This window comes from Branchiostoma lanceolatum, chromosome 11 (assembly GCF_035083965.1).
Source record: "Branchiostoma lanceolatum isolate klBraLanc5 chromosome 11, klBraLanc5.hap2, whole genome shotgun sequence".
In the NCBI taxonomy this organism is placed as follows: Eukaryota; Metazoa; Chordata; class Leptocardii; order Amphioxiformes; family Branchiostomatidae; genus Branchiostoma; species Branchiostoma lanceolatum.
Genome location: NC_089732.1, coordinates 96081 through 115543, shown reverse-complemented (window position 1 = coordinate 115543; position 19463 = coordinate 96081). Strand labels below are relative to the sequence as shown.

At 47.9% G+C, this 19463-nt stretch overlaps 1 protein-coding gene across 1 annotated transcript in view; it reads right to left on the bottom strand.

Annotated features, from left to right (window-relative positions):
* Window positions 1-1472: 1472 nt before the first annotated feature.
* The window catches only part of LOC136444171 (inactive tyrosine-protein kinase transmembrane receptor ROR1-like), a 61722-nt gene continuing 43731 nt past the window's right edge, over window positions 1473-19463 (bottom strand). Inside the window, exons 2-12 of the mRNA XM_066441644.1 lie at window positions 17295-17352; window positions 14739-14788; window positions 12893-13183; window positions 10450-10755; window positions 9712-9745; window positions 9281-9369; window positions 8518-8856; window positions 7412-7657; window positions 6668-6991; window positions 5659-5936; window positions 1473-5237 (exon numbers count right to left, since the gene is read on the bottom strand). Coding sequence (XP_066297741.1) covers window positions 4104-5237; window positions 5659-5936; window positions 6668-6991; window positions 7412-7657; window positions 8518-8856; window positions 9281-9369; window positions 9712-9745; window positions 10450-10755; window positions 12893-13183; window positions 14739-14788; window positions 17295-17352 — 3149 coding nt within the window. The 3' untranslated portion in view covers window positions 1473-4103. The remainder of the gene's footprint in view (window positions 5238-5658; window positions 5937-6667; window positions 6992-7411; window positions 7658-8517; window positions 8857-9280; window positions 9370-9711; window positions 9746-10449; window positions 10756-12892; window positions 13184-14738; window positions 14789-17294; window positions 17353-19463) is intronic.

The window sequence follows — 19463 nt, the reverse complement described above, 5'->3', positions numbered from 1 at the left end:
GTATGTATCGACCAAATTCACGAATGTAAGGCTAGAATACGGTATCGCAGACTGGACTGTACTTCAGACGATTCCGATGGGTTTATTAGACGATTATTGATCCGTGGGCCGGTGTTCGATCCTGGGGCTGGCCCAGCTCGGCTGTTGTAAGGGATTGAAATCATCATTTCGGATGGTGACGTTAAGCCAGCAGACCCATGTACAAGGTAGCTAAGTCCCAAGCGTTAAACCTCTGCACATACGTAAAAAGAACCCTTATCGAGGAGAGTAGGGTGACCCGGTGTGCTTGCTAAAAACGCCATTGACTACGTTGCAATGACTGTACAGGGAATGTAACATCGCAAAACGATGTCAACAGTTGACCTGCTAAATCTCACCAGGAAATAATCACAGGAGCCCGTCCAGAACAGCAGAGAAAAGCTGGTGGTGTATAACGTACGTTGTGATTAAATGGCGCCTGCACTGCAATTTTGATACGTGGAGATAGGGGGCGCTTACACAGGATTTATAGGTGAAGGGACGTATACCGTGTAAGTAAAAATAACTCGGGCCGTCTGTGCTGTCTGTCTGTGTGTGCCCAGACTGCGGTGCATGTCTGTGATTCCCGTGCCGTGTGCCAGTTTCAAAAGGCCGACGGTTCTATCATTATGGTACCACCGCTCACCCCTATTAAGCCTTGTAACGTTACACCATTCCAATCCCACGAACACCTGTCTTATAAGCTATAAGTCCTATAAGACCGACTGCCGTAAGATACAACAAAAGCACATTACCATACCTTATCCACCTCATAAATAACCCCATATAGTTGGACTACCAAGAATTTTATAAGAATATTACTAATGTAAATGGTTTTATTGTCAGTTTGTAAACGCCTTTTTTTCACATAATTCAGCCGACATAAGGCTGCGAAGTGAATGGCAGTGTATGATTTTTGATGAAATGAATAAACCAATGATATATATTCTGTCTTCATGATAATCCATGTGCAAAAGCGAGTCAGCCTAACCTGCAGAGATCCAGCATCGACAAATGTAGACTAGACCTTTTGCAAATACTTTGCAGCTTCTTCTCCATTTGTCTTGATTCTACTTCAGCGAGAGTCCTGACAACCCAGCTGACATTAGTCTGTCTTCTATTAACTATAAATATATAATTAGCCCATCTTGTTTCAAACACACTCACACAGAAACACACTATCACAAACACACACTCACATGTTATGACAATCACTCATAATCTTTATTCGTATTTATATCATACAGATACAGATATTCGAGTAAGATGACCGTGTCAGTCCCTACACCTGAGTGAGGAGGGTTGACACGTTATCTTTCGCGTGGGTTTGTTAAAGGTGGATGACAGGTTGTGAATCTGAGACCCCACTTTGGGCATCCGTCTTCTCCAGCAGCACCAAACTCACAGACACACACTCACATACAAACACAGTAAAAGTCGACGAACACCAGAGCCAACTTAATAAATCCACTTTAATAATAATAATAATGATAATAATAATAACTGATATGCTATGGACTGATATTCTGAATTAGTGATTGACAAGTGATAATATATACACTGGATATTGGTAGTCTCATTCAAACCAACGGCTGATATTAAGTACAGCCTCGACATAAAAACATAATAATTACTTTTGTTTGAAACATAAACTTTGACTGCTTCGGTAGACTTATAAATGTATAGATATATATTTATATAACTGATGTCGAAGTACAACAAAGATGCCTTGCACTATGGTATGGGTACAGACTGTGAAATCTGCAGTACTGTCATGCACAGATAGGGGGCATGATTATACACACAAAACTCTGAAGTACGTTTTAAAGTGCCGACCTCCAGAACACATCACTGCAAACCTCCCAGGGTGATATGAGAACATACGGAAAGGACCCGAAAGTTTACTTCTGTCCTAGCTCCAAGCAGATGTGGAGTGAGGCATATTTTTGTGGCTTTCTAGTGGTCCACTGTATCTCTTTGCCACCAAACACCAGTAAAAAAAATAGTGGACCTACATCTGCTTGACGATTACCAGTTACCACCCCCCCCCCCCCAGTGTAGGAAAGATCCCCTCGTGGTTTGCAGTGACATGTGCATAATGAAGGAACGACGTACTGTGTCGAAGAAGAAACTACAGAAATTCTACAACCACCGTAAAACATTGCACTACACCAGTCTGGCTTGTGTGAGAAGCACCTGCACACCTGTAACACACCTGGCACAGGTAAGGCACCACCTGACACAGGTGAGGCACCACTATTCCAGGTTTAACATCCAGGTAATAAGATACGCAAGGTAACAGTTACTCAAGCAACTGGGTAAAATTGGGAAAGTTTTCAGATTCTATCCAGTTGCTTGAGTGACTGTTACCTTGCGATATCAGGTACCCTCTTTTTGCAGTCTCCACTACTGTCTGATGAGTCGCTCAAGAAATAACTAAAAATACAAATCAAACTTATTCATATCTACATGAAAAATAAACTTACATATTTCCATTATATAATAGTGTCTCTCGATAATAAAAAGTTTTCCGTGATGAAACAATTGACTAAAAACATCAATAGCGATATGCAAACAAGATGGATACACAACTTATCTAGCATGATTTACAAAAAGGTAAAATCTCTAAAAAAACCCTTTCATGATTGAACAAAACCCTCCCCATTCAGTAGAAAGAAATTTGTTATTCACTCTGATATAAAAATATATCTTGTTCCATATTTGGTAAGAACGAACATAAATAGAAACTGTACAAGTCTTATTGCTACATGAGGTACGGAGGGGCGCTTACAACACAATACAGCGTTTTCGTGACGTGGTGAAAAAACACCAAACTTTCCACTACATGTATAAAACATGGCAATGTGTGGTTACATGTAACATTATTAACTTTAGATGGCCAGATTTGCTTTTTAAATAATTTTAAGTACATTTCTGCGATTGAGACTTCTCACAGGCCGATTGCAGGAGTCAAACATCAGAATTATCGACACTTTGCTGATATGTTTCACTACCTCCTACAATGCCCATATTTGGGAAGTTAAAAAAACAACATTGTGCACATATAATGCATATCATCAACTATTGTGCACAGAAAATAAACATGTCAGTAATAGTGGGCACAAAAACTGAACATGTCACCAATAATGTGCACAGAAGTTGCATATGTAACCTCTATTGTGCACACAAGTTGCACGTGCGTACACAGACTGGCAAGACTTGCACATGACCTTCAGCGGCACGGAACACGGCCGACTCTTCAAGGGGGCTACTCCAAATCAGCTCCATGGTTTCAGGTTTTCCTTACAACCCCACTAACCTTGAACAATTGTGTCAAGGTCAGCTTCCATGACAGGTTCAATATGGCAGACATATCAGGTTTCACCTGGGTGTAAGGGCAATGCTGATTGGACAGTCAGACTGTCGTTTTCCTAAAACTGGGAATAAAAACCTGAGAACCAGGGAACGACCTTGGAGCAGCCGTATTGCTGCAAACTTACACCTACCAAAGTCAGGCAGAACTAGTCATAAGGCACCTTTACAATATTTTTTTTGGTTACAAAATCTCTCAAATTCCTTTTGTACAAAACTAAGTCCAGCCCGTGGCTGGTCTCCCTGTACCCTGTCTCTTATATACACATCCGGGAGCGACTTTACCACATCTTACACTCGGCCGCAACAACTCAACTGGCGGCTCTCTGATTTACAAGAATAAAGGTGAACTAAAGGTCAACATGAAAACAGGAGAATGTCAGATTCAAGTTTTCCTCGCAGCCTTCCGTTTTCATCTTGGCCTTAAGATGTTTGCTAGAAAATATCTGAGGTGAGAATCTGAAATTGAGTTGGTGCGGCCTTAGTCTGAATCTTACATCTCAGGAGGTCCTTAGCTCGGATCTTAAGGTCCTTATTTTGAATCTAACACTTCACGAACGCCTTAGTTTGAGTCCTTCACATCAGAAGTTCCACAGTTTGAATCTTACCCTTCAAAAAGTCCTCGGTTCGAACCTTGAGGTCCTTAATTTGAATCTTCTGCTACAGAAAGTCCTTAGTTTGACCTTTGAACCTTAGTCTTCTGAGACTCTGTTTTAGGCGTCGCTCTGAAGCACGCCCGGCGGCAGTTTGTGGATCCCGTTTCCGACCTTTCCGTTACCATGGTAACCGCCGTTTGGAATGCTTCCGTTTGAAACCCCCCCATTGTGAACCATTCCATTCGCCGGGGTGCTGTGGGGGGGATAGCCGTTGGGGATGGGGGGTGTGTGTCTGTGGTAGGGGGGGTTGAAGGAGGACTGGGGGTTGAAGGGGGGGTTGGGGAAGTGTTTGGGGGTGTGTATGGGGGACTGGGAGGCGGAGGAGGGGGCGCCCTGCACGTTGGCGTTGGAGTGGTTGCTGCCACTGCTGTGGCTGCCCGAGTGCGCCATGCCCTCCCACGCCCGCAACCGTGTGTGGATCTGGTTAAAGCTGGGTCTGCGGGCGGGAATCTCGTTCCAACACTCCAGCATGAGGGAGTACATCCGGGCGGGGCAGTTATCGGGGCAGGGCAGCAGCTGGCGCCCGCGGATCATCTCGATCACCTCCTGGTTGGAGTAGCCGTAGTACGGCTGCAGCCCGTAGCTGAAGATCTCCCAGAGAACCACTCCGAACGACCAGACGTCTGAGTCCGTGGAGAACTTCCCGTACATGATGGCCTCGGGCGGCATCCAGCGCACGGGCAGGAGCGACTTGGACTGCACGCGGTAGTAGTCGGAGCTGTAGATGTCGCGCGACAGGCCGAAGTCGGAGATCTTGATGAGCAGGTTGTCGCCCACCAGGCAGTTCCGGGCGGCGAGGTCCCGGTGGCAGAAGTGTTTGGAGGCGAGGTAGTCCATTCCGCCCGCGATCTGCGTCGTGATGCACAGGAAGTCCGTGTGGTCCAGCGAAGAGTGAGACCCAGCATCATCCGAGCTGCCGCCAACGTCCGAATGCGGGGAGCGCATCACGAGAAACTCGTGCAGGTCTCCGTAGCGCATGTACTCGAACAGCATGCACATGGGCTGGTCCCGCATCACCACGCCCAGCAGACACACGATGTTCTGGTGCCGAAGGTCAGCCAGCATGTCGACCTCCCGGTGGAAGTCGTGCTGAGTCTTCAAGGTCGCGTTCTCCTTCAGCGTCTTGATGGCCACCAGGATCTTCTTGGCGTCCTCGCCTGACCCCGTCACCACCAGCTCGCCCTTGTACACCTGGAGGGAAGGAACAAATGAACGAATGAGTGGTTTATTGAAATTGACAACGCGTCTTTAAAAACTGTACAGTTACACATAACGTCATAAATTCAACACTGTTAAATATAAGGCTTTGAGCTCATTGTAATGTCAGTATAAAATTTTTCCTCAAAAACAGATCATTTACAACAAGCCGTCATTGAGTTATCTGACAAGATAGACACATTCATTCATTCAATCAATCAATCAATCAAACAGTTCATTGTTAGAAAAAAGAGACTAGCTGACTTCCGCCTTGTGGTACAAACAGAGCACCACTGCTTTCAAACAGTCTTAAATTCTGAATTACACAGAAGAATCATAATAATCATAATAGACATGAAAATTACACAGGAGATTTAGCAAACTGCTATCACATAATGGAGCAACTAGAGCCCACCTTGCCGAAAGCGCCCTCTCCCAGCTCGGTGAGGAAGCGCACCGCCCCGATGGGGAACTGCGGGCAGCGCGGCACGTGCTTGGCGAACAGGTTCTGCAGTGGGATGGTCTCGCTCGCCTGACCCTTCATCACGCGCGTGCCGTTGCCGCGGGCGTCTCCGTGGCGACGGCAGGTGCAGTAGATGAAGAAGACGAGCGCGATGATGAGCGGTACGGAGATGCTGGGCACCAGGATGATGATGAGGCTCATGATCTGGTCCGTCCCGCCCTCCGGCATTTCTGTGGAGCAAGAGAGACACCTAGCATGAGGGGACGGAACTGCAGCAAAACAATAAGTACAACGACCTTCAACAACTGTTTAAACACCAATTCAAACCTGGTCCAATCCTAACGAGGTGTTTATTATCTGGTCCGCTCCTAACGAGGTGTTAATGAGCTGAAACCTGCTGTAAGGCCACAATAATTCATTTTCTTGGTTCTCAGAAAATACTTGACAAAATTTCAGTGAAAGGCCAAAATAGCAAAAAGGACTGGTAAGAAGGCACGAATCTGATATTCAGTCTAAGAAAGATTGCATACCGAGGTAAAGTCTTTCTACTTTTACTGTTTTCATATCGATTTTCCAGTCCAGCATTACTTCATAAATCAGAGAACCAAGAAACTACATCAATGTGGCCAAAAGAAGGGAATGAATGAGTTAGTGAGGAAACTTGGTGACCTGTGGAAATGGGAGTTGTTGATCAAGACTAAAATTCCACTATCTGTAGCAACATAACGTGGCTGGTTGTTAGAGGATGACAAACAAAAATGGCACTTCCATGTGTGGAAATGTCAGCAAACCAGAGGCCGTTAGCGGTGAAGAACTGAAAATAAACAAAATTGAGGTGAAGAAAAATAAAGGAACAAAAAATGGTGGTTATTCGCGATGTCTGCATGGAAATGTCACCGCTGGCACCTTATAGCCCGACCTTGACCCCACCTTGCCACCGCGGAACATGGAGGCTACTCACCGCCGTCGGCATAGTAACCGTACTTGACGAACAGCACGCCCGTGGTGCCGACCGCCTCGACGCCGTTGTTCGCTACACAGCGGTAGTACCCGGTATCCTCGGTAACGACCTGGCGGATCACCAGGCGAGACTCCCACCTGTTACTGGTCAGTTCGACCCGCGGGTCTAGCGAGGATTCGATTACGGGAGCGTCGTTCTTGTACCAGCTGAAGGCGGGGGTCGGGACGCCGCGAACGGTGCGCACCGTGCACACGAACGTGGCCGACCCCCCCTCCGGAACCGTCACGTTGTTGAGCCGGTTCAGCCGGCCGGGCAGGTACCGCACTGCGGAGAGAAGACTACAGTTTCACACGGAAGTGCCACGGGTTAGCCGACGGACCCACGGGTTAGAAACACAGAAACGTGAACAAAGGTTAGACATCGAGGTAAAATATCATGAAGTACAAAATAAACCAAGCAACTGGATATATCCTCCAAAAAGTCAGACTTTCAGCTAGCACTGAGAATGGCACGGGCCTGGTGGTCTTGCAGTGCAGCACAAGGAGTCACTTAGGGAAGTGAGTGAGTGTTTTCTGAAACATCTGACTCTTCAGTTTATCCAGTTGCTGGATTTATTTTGTTAAACGTATCAACACTTAAGGTAACAAAGACACCACCCTGACCCCGGGGGCTCCCCCAGACCCTGGGGGAACCCCCCTCCCCTGACCCTGGGGGAACCCCCCTCCCCACACCCCGGGAACTCACCACATTTGGGGATGTCGCACTCCTCGGCCCGCGTGGACTCGTCCGTAGTGAAGCAGAAGGGCGCGTCCATCTCGTTGCCAGGGTTACGGCAGTAATTGTGCCCGCCCGCCAGCTCGGGAAACTGCGACGCCCGCAGGAAGTGCACGTGCGGCGCTTCCCGGTTCCACGCCTGGCACGGGATCCCCGACTTCGTCACGGCAACCGTACCCCTGTAACCGCTGCCCTTGCCCTCGTAACACGAGTGACCTGCAGGGATACAGGTGAAAGGTCAAAAAAGGTCGATAACCTACAGCACCTCTCCAGAATGAGGTCGATGACCTCTGTGTCCTGTTTAGAAACACCCCACATACCTGTATTTTAGGACACGTGCAGCAACATAGTTCACCTGTCGGCAGCCCTGACCATCTATCTCCACCCTTCCCCTTAGGGCCACTGATAATGTGGATGGTACTGAGATACATAGTTACACAGAGTCTACATGTTTGCCAGCCCCGCCCTGCTGTGTTAGATAAACTGGCATCGATCAACTCCCATGTCTACATATTCTGCTGCCAAGCAAACCCTACAGGCCACACCGGCATAGTGGGCCCACCTAAACACCACAGCTACTGCACAGGGCATAGTGGGCCCACCTAAACACCACAGCTACTGTACAGGGCATCCTCACATGCACATCTTTACCACACTCAGACAGCCTTAGGTTAGATAACAAAGAACACCTTGTTTATAGAGCTGTACAAACCCTCGTTACAGCGACAAGATTGAAACAATAACCAATGACATGTCACGGATACTTGTGTCTATGACTAGAGGTAACTAAGGTAACCAACAGAAGAGGAATGGTACAGTAACCATGGTTACTTACTTCTGTTGATGTGGTTCATGGTGGGGATCCCGATGCGGATGCAGTTCGACGACGCGGGCGTCCCGATGAGCGGGAGTTAGCTAAGGTAACTATGGGAACAGTAACCATGGTTACTTACTTCTGTTGATATGGTTCATGGTGGGGATCCCGATGCGGATGCAGTTCGACGACGCGGGCGTCCCGATGAGCGGGAGTTAGCTAAGGTAACTATGGGAACAGTAACCATGGTTACAGTACTTACTTCTGTTGATGTGGTTCATGGTGGGGATCCCGATGCGGATGCAGTTCGACGATGCGGGCGTCCCGATGAGCGGGAGTTCGGAGCAGTCCGGCAGGATCCACTCGCCGATGAGGTGGTGCGTCTTGGCCAGGATGTACTCCGTCTTGCAGATGTCGTTCTCCAGGATCTCGCACTCGTCGCGGCAGAGCTGGCGCGGCTGCGGGTACGGGTAGTGCTCGTCGCAGTACTTGAAGGCGTAGTGGCAGAGCGAGGGGATGGCGTAGTCCGCACACCGCTTCGTCAGGTCGCTGGACGTCCCGATCACCGTGAACGCAGCTGTCAGCTGGTTCTCGATGATACCTGAGGGAAAACAAGCAAACAAACAACATGAACGCAGCTGTCAGCTGGTTCTCGATAATACCTGAGGGGAAAACAGCATGTTAGCCACTTGTTTCCAGTTTCATGATCATCAGAATTGACCACACTGTGGAGGGAGGGCAAAGCAGGTGCGTCAATCTTTTGCCAGTTGCCCTCCCACTCGCTAAAAACAAGAAGACCAGCTACGCAGTATAGCATCAACAACACTCCAACACAAGAATCAACCGCTCAGTTTTCACCAGAGCGTGTAACTCACCCTGGCACAGTACAGCATCAACAACACTCCAACACAAGAATCAACCGCTCAGTTTTTACCAGAGCGTGTAACTCACCCTGGCACAGTATAGCATCAACAACACTCCAACACAAGAATCAACCACTCAGTTTTTACCGGAGCGAGACTCACCCTGTGCCCGGAGTGTGTCCATGTAGATGGTGGCGTTCCCAATGAAACTGCGGCAGGCGGCACCTCGGTACTGCTGGCAGTAACCACCCCTGTAAACAGCGACGACAACAACAACATAAACAACAACAATCACTTCACAATACTGTCTAAACTATGGCTGGCATTTCCAACCACATTTACAGGTTCTGTTTCAGACTGGAAAACTTCCAGCTGCTTTCAGAAACCCAAAGAAGGGCCAGTTTTCAGCATGAGACCAAATTCTTGTCACCTCTGATGACTTATTTCCTTTGAGTAAGGCTCACTTATAACACCTTTAGATAGTCCCAGATTTTATCTCAAGCATTACGGAACTCCAAACTTCTTGCCACTCCCGAGTTGTGCATAACTAGTGTAAATCTTAGACCATAAAGAAGCCGTAACGACAGACTTACATGTCCCCGTCTGAGGTGGCCGGCGTGTGAGAATCTGCAAGGCAAACAGGGAACGGTTGGCTCAGCTATCAAACAGTCAGCAAAGTCATCACAAACAACTTACAACAACGAACATGAAACTAGTAACAAATAAAAATGGCATCAAATGGTTCTAAGGACTGCACATTGTTACTGGTGACCTAAGCCTTATCTTTGCTCGTGGGATTGATGTGAAAATAAGTTGCAAAATGATTTCATAACAGTCCACAGTAGAAGTTGTTAGAGCATTTGGGATGTATTTATCTATGCTTGGGATGCTGATATCAATATGCAGTCAAAACACATCGCTTCCAGCTAACGGAACATTGTTGTACAGTTAATCAACGATCTACTCGGTTGTACATGAACAAAACGTCGGGACAAACAAGTTTGAACAAGCAACAGTTGAGTAGGAGAAGGAAGGGAACGAGTTTGTTTGAAGTCTGCTCTGAGGGTTTACGGCAAAGCAGCAGCCTCGGCAATTTCTAGCCAGCAAAAGCAAAAAGAAAATGTTTCCTTCAGAAAAATAAAACAACAACAACAGGCCACTTCAGCTGGGAAAATATGATCAGCACCTCTAAAAACTGGTTAGAAAGGAACATAGAACGGAGGTCAGAGGTCAGGAGAGAGAAACCAAAACCACGCCCTATTCTATCTGACTCGTCAGAGGCCAACCTTTCACCTACGACCTTTCACCCAGACAAAATGACTTGAACTTACCGTCCATGTACTTTACATACAGAATACCCGTGGTTGCTATGGACTGGTGCTCGTTGCTGGCCACGCAGCGATAGTAGCCAGTGTCCTGCGTTTCCACATGCCTTATTCTCAGCCGAGAACCCCACTCATAATTTCTAATGTCTAGCCGCAAGTTTTTTTCGGCGGAGAGGGGGGCGTCGTTTCGGTACCATCTAAAGACGGGGGAGGGCAGCCCCTCTACTTTGCAATTTAGACTGGCCCTGTTGCCGACTTGGACCGTCTCATTGTTCATGGGCTGTACCAACCGCAGCGTTCCGGAGGGGTTGGCTGTGGAAGAAAAGGGACCACATTTTCACACCTGAAGTGCCTGGGCTCTCCCCCCGCCGTGTGGAAGGGTGGGTTAGTCCATTAGTGCGGAACACACCACGTCACCTGAACCCCCCCCAGAACCACCTGCAGATGGACCCGGCCGCACAAGGATAGGTGCTGTGTGCAGGCCGGCCCACTGCCATTAGAGGGGTGATTTAGTCAGGGTTAGTGAAAACTGTTCGGGACGTTTACAGAATACATTTGTAAAACACAAAAAGGAAGAGACAAAAACAGCAAAAACACACCACGGCAGGCTTTTCTGTGACGTTCGGCAGGTTTAACCCATTAAGCACCAAGGCCAGGTAGCCATGGTGATACTCACAGGGTTAAATAACTTGGACCCGGAACTGATCCTGGCGCTGATCAAAATAGGCAGTATTGTTCAACCAATAAGAAAGTGGATGTAGGTTTGACAGACAAGGTGCTAACCCTCGAGTGATAGTCGGAGGGTTGGAGTAACTTAAGACTGTCTGGAGTTGGCTGGGCCAGACAAGGTGCTGCAGTGATAGTCGGAGGGTTAAACTGAGCCAGACATGGTGCTGCAGCGATAGTCGGAGGGTTAAACTGAGCCAGACAAGGTGCTGCAGTGATAGTCGGAGGGTTAAACTGAGCCAGACAAGGTGCTGCAGCGATAGTCGGAGGGTTAAACTGAGCCAGACAAGGTGCTGCAGCGATAGTCGGAGGGTTAAACTGAGCCAGACAAGGTGCTGCAGCGATAGTCGGAGGGTTAAACTGAGCCAGACAAGGTGCTGCAGTGATAGTCGGAGGGTTAAACTGAGCCAGACAAGGTGCTGCAGTGATAGTCGGAGGGTTAAACTGAGCCAGACAAGGTGCTGCAGTGATAGTCGTAGGGTTAAACTGAGCCGGACAAGGTGCTGCAGCGATAGTCGGAGGGTTAAACTGAGCCAGACAAGGTGCTGCAGTGATAGTCGGAGGGTTAAACTGAGCCAGACAAGGTGCTGCAGCGATAGTCGGAGGGTTAAACTGAGCCAGACAAGGTGCTGCAGTGATAGTCGGAGGGTTAAACTGAGCCAGACAAGGTGCTGCAGTGATAGTCGGAGGGTTAAACTGAGCCAGACAAGGTGCTGCAGTGATAGTCGTAGGGTTAAACTGAGCCAGACAAGGTGCTGCAGCGATAGTCGGAGGGTTAAACTGAGCCAGACAAGGTGCTGCAGTGATAGTCGGAGGGTTAAACTGAGCCAGACAAGGTGCTGCAGCGATAGTCGGAGGGTTAAACTGAGCCAGACAAGGTGCTGCAGTGATAGTCGGAGGGTTAAACTGAGCCAGACAAGGTGCTGCAGTGATAGTCGGAGGGTTAAACTGAGCCAGACAAGGTGCTGCAGTGATAGTCGGAGGGTTAAACTGAGCCAGACAAGGTGCTGCAGTGATAGTCGGAGGGTTAAACTGAGCCAGACAAGGTGCTGCAGTGATAGTCGGAGGGTTAAACTGAGCCAGACAAGGTGCTGCAGTGATAGTCGGAGGGTTAAACTGAGCCAGACAAGGTGCTGCAGTGATAGTCGGAGGGTTAAACTGAGCCAGACAAGGTGCTGCAGTGATAGTCGGCGGGTTAAACTGGGCCAGACAAGGTGCTGCAGTGATAGTCGGAGGGTTAAACTGAGCCAGACAAGGTGCTGCAGTGATAGTCGGAGGGTTAAACTGAGCCAGACAAGGTGCCCCCCTCCCGTCTGGCGTGCTGCCACGGCTGTGCTGCTTCCTCCCTGCCAGGGTGGTCCTCAGGCTTATTAACAGCCCTGAACTCCTGCCACATTCCCTGCCATTTCCCACATAACTTCTGAGGGGAACCCGAATGTTTCATTTCTGATTAGCCAAGGAGGCTCGACGTCGGAGTTCTGCCGAAGTCACAGAAAGTCCCGGAGGACAGCTGACACCACACAACAGGAGTTTGTTTGTTTCTGGGGCTCAACATACTTTTGTCACCTCCAATTAGGATAAATTTGCCGAACTTCTTCGAGTTAGATCCTGCGAAATTGCAACTTTTCTACAATTTTCCCAGCAGTCTAGAAACTTGTCTGCTAACTGCAGGTTGGAGGTGCGTATGTTGAGCCCTGATGTGTTTGTTTGTTTGTGTACTGACCTGCCATGTATCTCACGTAGAGTATGGCCTGTGTGGAGACCCTGTCCTGCCCGTTGGTCGCCACGCAGCGGTAGTACCCCGTGTCGTGCGTGTCGACCTTCTTGATGCGTAACCTTGACCCCCAGCTGTAGTTGCGGATCTGGATGCGCCGCCGCTCGGAGGTCAGCGGGGCGTCGTTCTTGTACCATCTGAAGTTGGGCGGGGGAATGCCCTCGACCTTGCAGCGCAGCACGGCGCGATCGCCCATGCCGATCGTCACATTGTGCATCGGCTCCACCAGCTGAAGGTACACTGGAAAACATAAGGGGGGGAATATAAGGGCGGCAGACTTCACCCCCTCATACATACTGGAAAACATGGTGGGGGGAGGCATTAGAGACGGCAGACTTCACCCCCCCTATACATACTGGAAAACAGGGTGGGGGGCATTAGAGCTGGCAGACTTCACCCCCTCATACATACTGGAAAACATGGTGGGGGGGGGGCATTAGAGATGGCAGACTTCACCCCCTCCTATACATACTGGAAAACATGGTGGGGGGGGGGGCATTAGAGATGGCAGACTTCACCCCCTTTCCCACCAGTAGATTCGCAGTAGATTCCTACTTGATTAGCACTGACCTATGACATCAGGCCAAAGGTCAGGATTTCTCCGTATGGTTATGGAAACAGACCTGTCTGCTCCAACAATATAATACGTACAACTTTCTTTACTGAAGGTTTCCTTTTTGTTTTCCTTCTGGGCCAGGATCTTTAGGTTTTCAAACAACGTAGGTTGAAGAGTTTGGAATTTTGGAACTTTAATCCCAGGACAGAGTTTGGCAATCAGTCATTCACAAACAACTGCTGCAAGACATTCGCACAGAAAACTCATCAGAATTGGAGAGAAAATACAACATACACTTCACTTCTGATATGTCTTCACTTTACACAGAAATTTTCTATAGCTCTGAAGAATGATTTGAGGGATTCAATGCAAATATACGGTAAGACCAGTACAGAGACTTGTGTAAGTGAGAACCAGGAAGTTTATTTCCTGTTGCCAGAGGGCCACTCTGAGGTTTTCAGTGATGGGTTTGGAGCAGGGTGATTGGTTTGGAACAGGTGAGAGATTTTACAGCCCAGTTTGTAGTGTGCAGAGGTCGCCAGGCCTGGAGGGACCAACTTCTCCTGTTCCAGCCCTCAGCCACATGAGCTGAGCCCAAAATCTCCCTAACTCAAAACATCAATGGATTTCTGGTGCCTACAAGTCACACCAGAACAATGTGACATGAACCAGATGCAGTCCACAGGCCTGGCACTGGCAAGGTCACAGCACACACCCACGCCCCGGAATCAATTAGAAATGCTCAGGGACAGGGGGAGGGGGGCAAAATCAAGGGGAGGGGGGTAGCACCAAAGGGGAGGGGGGCAGAACCAGGGGGGGGGGGTGATCTCCAGGCAAGCAACACAATTTATTGCTTTGAATTCAATCTTTCAGAAATTGTCAGAAGGTCTCGTACTGCAGTTTGGGGACAGAACAGAGTTCAGAAAGGTCGACCTTCAGTGGTCAACAAACATGATTGAGGTCAGCAGGCAGTCTGCAAAGCCTCCCAAAGAACAGCTTTACCTGGCTGTGAAGGTTTACAGCTTTACTAATTACCTGACTGTGAAATGTGCAAGAATTATTTGTACCACACATGCAGAGGTTGCTCAAGGTGACTACTCAAGGTCAACATGTGTATCACAGTCATCAGCCTCAAGTTTTCAGGAACCGGTAACTGAACCACTTCAATTGATAACATAAAATACTTTCCCCCATGCATGATGACCTTCAGAAGTCGAGGCTGCAGGGATATGAACTTACATTGCTCTCCTATCCTGCTGGTGGGTGGATCTGTGGCCGCTCTGGGGAGCCTGAAACAGACAGGAGTAAGTGTGAGGCACAAAGAAACAAACAACATGAAGGTTCCCTTACAGGAACAGTGTGAGCAAGGTTATAGGGAAGTTGGTCCCAGGTACAACACACACTTTCAATTACAGCCAGATGCTTCCTTGATGCAACAAGAAGTATGGCGACTTTTGCATGGCAACTACAAACTACAAAATAGCTGTATATCTTAAAATTCTACTTTCTAAACAGAGCTTGCTCTGTGGTGTCAGGCATGTGTAAGTGAATGTTGGGGGGGGGGGGGGGGGCATAATCCTTCAAAGTACTTGTCTTAGTTAGGGGTTCACAGATTCTTCACAACAGTCTGTATCTATATTTCGTTCCATAGCAAAAGTGTATCACAAGTAGCCATGTTGCCTGGGTTGATTCATTCATTCAGGGTTGACACACATTCATGTTGTGCTGCTAGGTAAACAACATGGTTGGCCATTATTGGGTGAGACCCAGAGGTCGTGGGTTCCATTCCCATCTCTGCCAATTTTCCATGGCCCTGTACTTAACCCCTCCCGTCCCAGCTGGGCCCATATTTCCCCTCCCCCTCCCTAAGGGCACGACCTTCCTGCGACCTTCTCCGTGCTCCAAGTTCACTTCCCTCCTTGTTTATCCGGACTTGAGTGGAAACCAAGGACGACTCATTAGAACAGCCTGTCTGGCATTACCCACGATACACCACACACATTCCGGGCAGGGCAAGGTGCTCTCTGTCCCAGGTATCTGCTCTCCTTCCCAGGTATCTGCTCCAGATTCAAATCAGCTGCATGTTCGTGGGATTTGACCTTTCTGAACAAATTGCCTGTTTCCCCGGTGTGTGTCCTACACTTGTACTGGGACTGCTCTGTTACTAGTGTTAGGAACTGGACTCACCAAAGATACGTGTCTGCACAGATGATGAAAGTATTCTGCAGCTCAGGTAGTTGTACAGAGGCAGGTTAACTTTTCGATCCATGGAATAAAATGTTTGACTATGCTGCTCCTACCTTATATCAATGAAGGGAACCTGGAGTTTATCGTAAGGCATCAGCAAGCTATTTGGATTTCTCAATAGCTTTTTATTCCTGTAATTCGTAGTGAGATAATCAATTTGCATAGCATTGAATTCAGCATACTGCATAGTTCATATTACGGAATTTAGCCTAACTTAGGCATTTTTGGGATCCCCCATGTAGGCCCTCAAGTGATGACACTTGTATCCCCCCAGATGAGCCCCATGGAAGTGTCTGTTGGCTATGTACCAGCCAGAATGGCCTGTCTGGCTGTTTATATCCACATGTTTGTTTGTTTGTCTGCATGCGACAGCTAACGTCTGACGAAGCACAGGCGGGGCTTACACAAAGTTACACAACAAAAACTGCAAGCATTCTCATGGCTAGATATTCTCCTTTTCATTTTTTGCTATATTTATGGGATAACTCTTGACGCACATCTTGAGTGCTTATATAAGTTGTACTATATCATACCCATCATAAATACAGCTGCTTTTCTCAGACAGTTTGGGACTTCCGTCTTTGTGGTTGTCAGTAATCAAGTTTTTTGATTGAGTGCTTTGATTATCTTCGCTAACATGATTGAGTACTGTAAATCACTTTAATATAGCGGCAGGAAAATATAGCGGTTTGGGGGAAAATGGAGTAGGTCACGGCGGGAACAAACATTCCTGTCTCAAATTTTAGTGATCAAATATTTGCAATGATGAAATTTTAGCTGTTGACTAGTGGCCGTTAAATCAGCTAAAAGTTACAGTTAACAAATCCAGAATTACAGTACCGGTTATATGTCTGAAATACTTGTTCAAAACAAGGCCCTGAGCTTCTCCACACACAGAGCCATACAGGTGGGATGTTGAACAGTCTGGCTCTCGCGGTATGTCAGCTATGCCGTGACGTTAACTTTGAGCAGTTGAGCCTGTTTCTGTTCAGACGGCGCTCCGACAAACATGGTGCCAGAAATGACTGCAGAAGTTTGTGTGACGATTGACGAAAGGATAAATGTTTCTTTGAGAAGGGAACGTGGCTGTTTTGATTCAATTCCAAACCTTTTCATTATGAATCAGGTTCAGGGTGGATACATTTTCAAAGCAAATTTTTCTCGTGAAGAAATAGTCGTCAGTTTCCACACAACACCTGACCAGCTGATGACAAGCTTCCTTTCCATTTATGACATTCTGCCCCCCCCCCACATCACCTGTCTTACCTTCTTGTGTTGCCATAACTTAGTAAACTGGGATGCCAATATCAAAATCTTCTCATATCCACCAAGACTCCCTATAATCATTGAAGTCAGACCCCCATTTAACCATTTAAGACCCCCTATAACCAGTTAAGACCCTCCTATACCCAGTCAAGACCCCCCTGTAACCAGTCAAGACCCCTCTGTAACCAGTTAAGACCCCCCAGTAACAAGTTAGGACCCCCCTGTAACAAGTTAAGACCCCCCTCCCTGTAACCAGAAAAGAAGATTTCTTAGTTATCTTACCCGCTCGGATCAGCCAGCAAATCCGTTGGCGTTGCCGTGGACGCTGAACCCTGAGAACCTGCACAACAAACAAATAAACAAACGTCAAAACAAATAAACACAGTTCAGATCTCAGCAGTGACATATTCGCATGTAAATATTCTATGCAAAGCTGGAAACCATGTTACAATGTTGATATAGATAAATGTCAATTCAATAAAAACAGAAGCCTGGAATGGCTGCTAAGATATACTTTCTAAACTGTTCAATCTGTGGGTTCCAGCCGCATCAGTTTATCACTAGTTGTCATGACAACAACACAACCGATAATATTGGCCGCAGCAGGTTTATCTGGAAATCCACTATTGTTGTTTTTTCCACGACCACATAACTAGCGTAATGACAACATAACCCGGGGTATGAGAAGCATTATTTGCATAACTGTTGGATTTGTTGCTGTTTCCCAGCTAACAGCTGGGGCTGAGTGTAAACATGGCCGGAGACACGCCGCGTTTCTCTGCCATAACACAACACCATAACACGCCGGCCTCCATACCAACCCAGCAGCTGCCCCACATATTAGGGAGCTACAATGTTTACCGGCGAGCGCGCCGTGGTCACAGAGTGTTTCTCTGTGCTTAGAGAGGCTTTTCTTACACTAAGTTACAGGCATGTTTGGAGGGTGCTGGTGATGTAGGGTCATGTGCACGTACGTAAAGTTGGGGGTCATAATTCATGCATTCGCTCTGTCAGACTCGACAGGGACTTGTACACTGGTGTCACCTTTGAACTGAACAGGTAGGTACAGACAAGGGCTCGCCCCGTCCTCTGCTGCAGAGGTCGACGGATGATGATGAGGTACACATGCAGGCTCGGTGAAGGTTAGGGTTATACACATGTACATCTAGCCACAGGTAATACACATGTACATCTAGCCACAGGTAATACCCATGTAGGTAAGGGTAGTCCCAGAGATTCAAATTCAAATTATTATCCACTGTGTGAGCCCATCCCCCTCCTTCGCCCATCCCCCTCCCCAACGAAAGTGGTTCCCATGTGCACCTGGGAGAAATGAAAGAGTGCCTTTCCCAAGGACATAGTGTCTGTCCTGGCTTTGCCAGGAATCAAACCCACGACCTCCTGATCCCATGTCCGCTCGACTAATCACTCCTGCATGGCCTACCCCAGCTTGCCTGTGGGGCTGGTATCCAGTCTGTAGGCTGATATGCCGCATGTCCCGTCCAGCCGCCCGGCTTGTTTGTCAGACCGGGACCTGCCAACTCCTCGCAGCGCGGACATCCAACAACCCTCCCGCTCCGCCCATCCCACAATGCCCTGCTCATGTCTGCAGAGCGACCCCCCAGCATGCATCAGCAGGAGGCCCTTCCCAAGGTCGGAGGTCACGGGCAATATTGCCTCGTCCTTCTCCAGTGGACTGGAGCCCCGCCGGGCACAGGCAGAGACAGGATGCTCCGCTGAGAAGAACTGACAAGTATCTTACTGCTAACTCTCATAGGAACATTTGTATTATCAGTTATCTATGTGCCACTCAGATTGAGGAGGGAAAAAACGGAGCTTTCTGGTCACGTTTCCTTCCTAAAGTAGTGGTTAGGAGTGAAGCATGAACAGTTTTCTCCAACAAGACGAGATGGTTCAGCACAGGCCAGATGACAAGCAACAGTGCCCCTAACAAGTTGCCTGGACAAATCTATGGATGGGGATGTCAGGAAGAAGTTGCTCCACATTTTGATGGTATTTGCAGCTGGATAGGAAATCTAAACTTGCTGAAACTTTGTGAAAGTATTTATATGTAACCACCTTTAGTTAGTAAATTTTGGTCAAAGCTGTGAGAAGTTGAGAACAAAGTTTAGACCACTAGATGTTCCAGTCTCCTGCCCATGTGACGATGATCCACCTTGACTTTGCTAATCCCATCCAGAAGCTGGTATCCCCACAGACATGCCCGGCCCAGAGATGGTATCACAGCACAGTTCTGTTTACATAGATCAAAAACAGCTTGGCACAATTAAACTTCACTTTGGGACAAGCTGAACATCTCTTAGGGACACTTCAGGGCAGCCGGGAATGAGGTAATCCTGACACTTCAGGGCAGCAGGGAATAGGGTAATCAAGCTAGCTAATTTCCAGCCAACTCCAAAGGGACACGGAAAATCACACGTCAGGCTTGTG